Here is a 7,500-nt window from a genome sequence, read left to right on the forward strand (position 1 = left end):
GTGTGTGTGTGTGTGTGTGTGTGTGTGTGTGTGTGTGTGTACGTGTCTGTCTGTCTGTCTGTCTGTGTCTGTGCGTGTGTGTGTGTATGTGTGTATCTATGTGTGTGTGTGTGTGTGCGCGCGCGCGCGCGCGCGCGCAAGTTTATGTTCTCCGTGACTTTTGATAAGGAAGAGGGAGGTGGGGGCGTGAGGGGAGGGGGTGGCAAGGAAAAAAAAAGAAAAGAAAACCTGTACATCAATGAAAAACAACAAATATTACAATGAAAATCAGAGAAATGCATAGTATGAAACTGGTATGGATCTACCATTCTACTGATACAATGTATTAAGTGCTCTTTAATTGTTTCCTACAAAGTGACCTCAGAAAGGTCAACTGATCTATGACACGCTAATCCCATAAAAAAGCAGAAGTGTAACTGTTTCCAAAAGTGTCCACAAAAAATAAATAAATAAATAAATATTTAATTTAAAAAAACAAAAAACAGCGGGCTTGAACATACTTATGTGCATTCATTTACAAACATCAGTGTATTGAACATACTGAGTTCAACAAACACAGAAATAAAACGCACATAATGCGTATCGCATTGCAGACTCTCCAAGCACATTTGGCACGAGTGGGGGTAGAGCGGAGGGGAGAGGGGGGCGAAGGGGGCCAGGGGGAGGTGTTGGGGGTGTGGGGTAGGGGGATATGGGTCTAAACCCCTTAACCCGGAGAGCGCGATGAGCCACGATCGTGGCTTTCCCGGTAAAGTGCGATGGGCCACGATCGTGGCTCTGTTTACATAAGGTCCGACATCGTACGGCTATGCTCGGCAGCCTTCGTAAAACTGCCTCGTTCTGGTGTTACTGCCTCCCTGCTTGTGTTTGCACAAACTTTGACCGAGTTTATAAGTCCAGATCTTCGTATTTTTTGTAAACAATTAGTGACACTGAAGTTGACACAGCTCAGGAAATGAGTGACCTTGTCACTAGTGATGATTCATTTGCTGACAGGGATTCTGGTGAAAACGGCTTTGTTATTTTGACACTTGGGCATGCTGGCTTGCTTGTTGTTCATTCAGTTTTGTGTCTCCAGCCACAAAAACTGGGGGGGGGGTGATGGGGGTGGGGAGGGGTGGTAAAGTGGGTTAGGCATGGGTCTATTGCGATTTCTTGACCAAATCAAGCTAGAAAACTGGAAATTATTTTGATTTAAAGCATTCTTGCTGCTTTTGAAAGCAACATGAGCTAAAAGAAAACATTTATTTCTGTTTTTGCCTGTGATTGCATAAAGTATTGTAGATGTGCGCGTGCGTGGCGTCGGTGGGTGTGTCTCAAACAAATAATACAGTGCTTATAATTTCATTGTTTCAGTTATATTCATTTCATAATTCTGCAGCCAGAACATTTTCTGCACAGTTTAATGCCAATTTTGAGATTTTGACTCTGTAAAAGATGTGAAAATACCTATAAACATTGTGGTTGACGTTTTTGGAAAACAAGTTTGCAAAATTTGTTGTTTATATCCTGTGGAATATCTCCAACTACTTACAAGGTACAGCCTTTTTCTTACTTTTATCTGATTCTTCATTCACTCTACTTTCCAAAAATGTATAGGTTTACCTATTTATTCTTACTGATAAGCATACAAATGCCCCAAATCAGAGCACAGGTAGCGGAGGCAAACTATCCCTTTGTTTTAAGCATGATTTCTGTAAGCATGTTTTATTATATCCAGCACTTTGAGGGTTAAAAACCCAAAAGCCCACAGACCAGTTGTTGTAAAACTCCATTACACCCAGATCTACGGGTCCGGACACCCGCTGTGAAGCAACCTGAAAGAAGACACTGTCAAAGAGATCACGAAACAGGAAATTCTTTCATACAGGTGCCAACAGGCATAACTCCACAGCCACTCCTCAGTCTAGAACTGCCAGTGCCTCTTTGTTAACCCTGTGGTTTCTCGAAAATGGGAGAATTGAGTCAGTCAGTCTTCATTTGTTGTTATTCATGTTGTGGTTGTTCTTATCATTATTGGTGACGGGGATGGTGGTGTTCAATGAATAATGCGCAGACTTCTCTTTGGGAATATAGCGGGCAGATATACTAAAAAGTGTGAGTGGTTGCTCTCTCTCTCTCTCTCTCTCTCTCTCTCTCTCTCTCTCTCTCGCTTAACAACACAAATAAACAACACACACGCATACACATACGCATACACAGGTGCATACGCAAACACACACACGCGCGCGCGCGCGCGCGCACACACACACACACACACAGGGAGACAGAGACAGAGAGAGAGACAGAGATTACCTTAACATTGGTGATGCTGAGAGTACTGCCATTGATGTTGATGATGTTTTCTGCACCTGCGTCCAACTCTCTGTACACACATCAACATCATGTGGTCATCATTGTTGTTCGTCAACACTTCAGTGGGTTGTCATGAAAATGGTCAGATGAAAAGGTGTTGTGGAACTGGATGAGCAATGTGGTGGGATTTATTGGATGTATGTGCGTGTTCGTGTGTCAAAGTATATGTGTGTGTGCAAGCGTGCATGCGTGCGTGTGTGTGTATGTATCTTTGACAGACAGACATAAAGACTAATAACTCATGAGAAAGACAGAAAAAGAAGGTAGTGTGTGTGTGTGTGTGTGTGTGTGTGTGTGTGTGTGTGTGTGTGTGCGTGCGTGCGTGCGAATACGTGTGTGCATGAGTAAATGCACGTGTGTATGTGCGTATGTGTGTGTGCATGTGTGTACGTGTGTATGTGCGCATGCGTGTGTATGCACGCGCGCGTTTGTGTGTCTGTGAGTCTGTGTGTGTCTGTGTGTGTGCACGTGTGTATGTGCGTGTGTGTGTGTGCATGTGAGTACATGTCGGGTGTGTATGTGCACATATATATTATGTGTGCATGCGCGTGCGTTTTTGCGTGTATGTGTGTGTCTGTGTGTGTGTGTGTCTGTGTGTGTGTGTCTGTGTCTGTATGTGTGTGTGTTTGCATGTACGTGTTTTGTGTGTGCATGTGTGTGTGTGTGCATTTGTGTGTACACGTGTGTATTGCGTATGTGTGTGTGCGTGTGAGTACGTGTGTATGTGCGCATGTGTGTACATGTGCGCGCGTGTTTGTGTGTGTGTGTCAAAGAGCGAATAGATGGATAGGTAGGTTGAACGGGTAGATTTGTGGCTGAAAGAGGGTGGGTGTGTATTCGCATGCGTGGGGGGAGCAGTATAGTATGTTGTAATTTACTGCTTGCGGGTAAAACTGCTTATAACAATTATTACAAAACAGTGCGTGTGCGCTGTACAAGCCAAAACACTGTTTCAAAACAAACCAAAAAAAATGAAAGCAGAAGCAAACAGAAAAAAGTCAAACATATATAACTGTTACACCAAGCTTTAACACGCCCTTGTTCTTTCAGCTTTGAGAAGTGTCTGTCTCTCCCCTCCCCCCCCCCCCTCCCCCCACCCACTCCTCCCGGCCGCCCCTGTGTCATCCCTTTCCTCCCATCGCCGGCAGTGTACCTGTGTGTGTTGTTGCTGTTGTAGTGGTGGTGGTGGTGGTGGTGGTGGTAGAAGTAGGAATGGTAGCAGTGGAGGTGTAATTTTTGTCTTTCTACATGATATCAGAAGTGTGCGTGCGTCCATGCGCGTGTGTGTTTGTGTGTGTTTGTGTGTGTGTGTGTGTGTCGACAAGGGCGTGCTCATGAGTGCTCGTCCCAAAACATGCCACTGTCCATCCTGTCATTCCCCCGCCCACCTATCCCTCAACCTATCAAACCCACCACATCGGTACACCTGTACTCACTTTCCACTCAACGGACGCACACGCACAGCCACGCGCACGTTGGCCATGACAGTGTCAGCTCCAGTCAGCCGTTGTCACAGTGAACACCCATCCTTAACACATCCATACTTCACAGTATCCCGCCAGAGAGAAAGGACATACAATCCAACTCTACCCAGCACAGCTCCAAGGTGCTGTCACACACACACATATGTACAACACACACAGGGGCGATCGACTGCCGTCTGAAGTGTCTCCCTAACCACACTGCATTAAGCCGTATTGGTCCAAAGCTCTAATCTGTCCCACACAGCCGGCGACGGACCTCACACACACACACGCGCGCGCGCGCGCGCACACACACACACACACACACACACGCACGCACGCACACACACACGAGAGCCAGTGGGTTTAAATCACTCTCACATACACACCACACCGTCACTGTACGGAGTCCGCAGCGATTGTTGGCTGGGGCAGCACAACTATGGGAGTTCAATGTGCGATCTCATAAATCCACACCGGTAACACATGCAGTATGAACGCATGAAGCGCGCACACGTACCCATCCTCGCACGCACACACAAACATAACAGATTCACGCTGCGTGCACGCATGCACACACACCAGGCTAAACTGGAAAACAAAACAACTCAGAAGTGTTAAAACTTACTCAGGAAGACATCTAGCAAATCGCAATGACATGGACAAAAATCAACACCAAATTTTGGAACAAACTGATATGGTTTAATTATTTTCCCAATGGATGAATAGAGATGTATTTTAGGCTGGTCCAACACGGCAATGATACACTGGCCAAAGAGATGCTGAAACCTCCAGTGTCAGATGAAACAACAACAGAATGAATAGGGGCAGACAGGTACAAACCACAATGGAGCAGCAGGAAAGCCAGCAAAATCTCTGTGTGTTTGGTGTGAAGGAGAAGCAGCAATTAGGGAAAACTTCTGGTTGCGGCTCTTTCCAAATGCGTTCCGAAGGCAGTTTTGGGGGGTTATTTTTAAATAAAGATTTATTTTTAGATTATGTGTTGATGTGTCAGTAATAACTCGAGAAACTATTTCAAGAATTCTGCTGTTTATTCCATTAAGTACGCGGATTCCTGTTTGCTTTAGGGAAATTATGGACGTAGATCCTGTCACTGGTGAAATACGTAGTTTTTATCATGTCAATAAGGTTTTAGCTTTTAAATGTCATTTAACTTTGCGTGCTCTGTGGGACAACTTTTTTGTCTGTTGTAGAAAAGTGTGTTTAGCTGATTCACGGATATGACTTTGATCATGGTTAATTTGCCAGAGATTGTCCGTGAGTTGATTCATCGCTTGCCATGCTGATTTCGGGTTTTCTTTGGAGGATAGTAGGTATGTAAGTCTCGAAATTAATAAACAATGAGGCCAGGAGATGAAATGATTTACAAATAATAAAGAGTGGTAACTCTCTCCACACACAAGGTACATAACTTCAAGCCAATGCTGCTTATGCTAACAATTCAGCTATATCACAAGTAAATAAAAGGTACATTGGCACAAACCCAGACACTTCCCCAAAAATGAAGCGCCAAGCTTGCTCATATACCGATCATTTGAAATGTGCACACAGCAGCAATGACAGAAGAAATGTGCAAACACAAATTAACTTTTATTCAAAACTGGCATAGCCTCTTTAATCCTGAGAAAGCCACACAGAACACAAGGACAATACAGAACAAACATAGGGTTGCCTCGGTGGTAACTCTCTCTACACACAAGGCGTGTGTGTGTGGCTTGGCCCTGTAACCCTGCCCTGTCCTACTCTACCCCCTGTAACCCTACCCTGCCCTACTCTGTCCTACTTTACTCCCTGTAACCCTGCCCTGTCCTACTCTACCCACTGTAACCCTGCCCTGTCCTACTCTACCCCCTGTAACCCTGCCCTGTCCTACTCTACCCCCTGTAACCCTCCTGTCCTGCTCTACCCCCTGTAACCCTACCTGTCCTACTCTACCCCCTGTAACCCTGCCCTGTCCTACTCTACCCCCTGTAACCCTACCTGTCCTACTCTACACCCTGTAACCCTCCTGTCCTACTCTACACCCTGTAACCCTACCTGTCCTACTCTATCCCCTGTAACCCTCCTGTCCTACTCTACACCCTGTAACCCTCCTGTCCTACTCTACACCCTGTAACCCTGCCCTGTCCTACTCTATCCCCTGTAACCCTACCTGTCCTACTCTACCCCCTGTAACCCTACCTGTCCTACTCTACCCCCTGTAACCCCACCTGTCCTACTCTACCCCCTGTAACCCTACCTGTCCTACTCTACCCCCTGTAACCCCTGTAACCCTGCCCTGTCCTACTCTACCCCCTGTAACCCTACCTGTCCTACTCTACCCCCTGTAACCCCACCTGTCCTACTCTATCCCCTGTAACCCTACCTGTCCTACTCTACCCCCTGTAACCCTACCTGTCCTACTCTACCCCCTGTAACCCTCCTGTCCTACTCTACCCCCTGTAACCCTGCCCTGTCCTACTCTATCCCCTGTAACCCTACCTGCCCTACTCTACCCCCTGTAACCCTACCTGTCCTACTCTACACCCTGTAACCCTACCTGTCCTACTCTACCCCCTGTAACCCTACCTGTCCTACTCTATCCCCTGTAACCCTACCTGTCCTACTCTACTCCCTGTAACCCTACCTGTCCTACTCTATCCCCTGTAACCCTACCTGTCCTACTCTACCCACTGTAACCCCACCTGTCCTACTCTACTCCCTGTAACCCTACCTGTCCTACTCTACCCTCTGTAACCCTACCTGTCCTACTCTACCCGCTGTAACCCTCCCTACTCTACCCCCTGTAAACCTCCTGTCCTACTCTACCCTCTGTAACCCTGCCCTGCCCTACCCCACCCCCTGTAACCCCCCTGTCCTACTCTACCCCCTGTAAACCTCCTGTCCTACTCTACCCCCTGTAACCCTACCTGTCCTACTCTACCCCCTGTAACCCTACCTGTCCTACCCCACCCCCTGTAACCCCCCTGTCCTAGTCTATCCCCTGTAACCCTCCTGTCCTACTCTAATCCCTGTAACCCTACCTGTCCTACTCTACCCTCTGTAACCCTGCCCTGTCCTACTCTACCCCCTGTAACCCTCCTGTCCTACTCTACCCCCTGTAACCCTGCCCTGTCCTACTCTACCCCCTGTAACCCTCCTGTCCTACTCTACCCTCTGTAACCCTCCTGTCCTACTCTACCCCCTGTAACCCTCCTGTCCTACTCTACCCTCTGTAACCCTGCCCTGTCCTACTCTACCCCCTGTAACCCTCCTGTCCTACTCTACCCCCTGTAACCCTCCTGTCCTACTCTACCCCCTGTAACCTTCCTGTCCTACTCTACCCCCTGTAACCCTCCTGTCCTACTCTACCCCCTGTAACCCTCCTGTCCTACTCTACCCCCTGTAACCCTCCTGTCCTACTCTACCCTCTGTAACCCTGCCCTTTGTTTTCATTCAGTCATTAGCCTATTTCTGCAAATATTTCAATTCAATATTCATTTGCTAAGTCGTTGTCTGCAATGTGGTATAGCAGGATACTACAGATGAAAGTATGAGTCACTTGTATGCAGCTGTTCATTCAATTTCGAGAAGCAGTAACAGGTTAGTGTTTGTTGTTGTTTGTTGTTGTTTGTTTGTTTGTTTGTTTGTTTTTTTTTTGGGGGGGTTGTTGTTGTTTTTG

General features: G+C 47.0%; 1 protein-coding gene across 3 annotated transcripts in view; it reads right to left on the minus strand.

Annotated features, from left to right (window-relative positions):
* The window catches only part of LOC143296707 (uncharacterized), a 133,489-nt gene extending 129,496 nt beyond the window's left edge, over positions 1–3,993 (minus strand). For all 3 annotated transcript variants that reach the window (XR_013057155.1, XM_076608756.1, XM_076608755.1), the window contains exons 1-2: positions 3,792–3,993; positions 2,296–2,365 (exon numbers count right to left, since the gene is read on the minus strand). Coding sequence is in view for 2 of the 3 variants with exons in the window: in XM_076608756.1 (XP_076464871.1) it covers positions 2,296–2,365; positions 3,792–3,838 (117 nt within the window). In the remaining variant the exon portion in view is untranslated. The remainder of the gene's footprint in view (positions 1–2,295; positions 2,366–3,791) is intronic.
* Between the last annotated feature and the right edge of the window lie 3,507 nt (positions 3,994–7,500).

The sequence above is a fragment of the Babylonia areolata genome, chromosome 21 (genome assembly GCF_041734735.1).
Source record: "Babylonia areolata isolate BAREFJ2019XMU chromosome 21, ASM4173473v1, whole genome shotgun sequence".
NCBI lineage: Eukaryota > Metazoa > Mollusca > Gastropoda > Neogastropoda > Buccinidae > Babylonia > Babylonia areolata.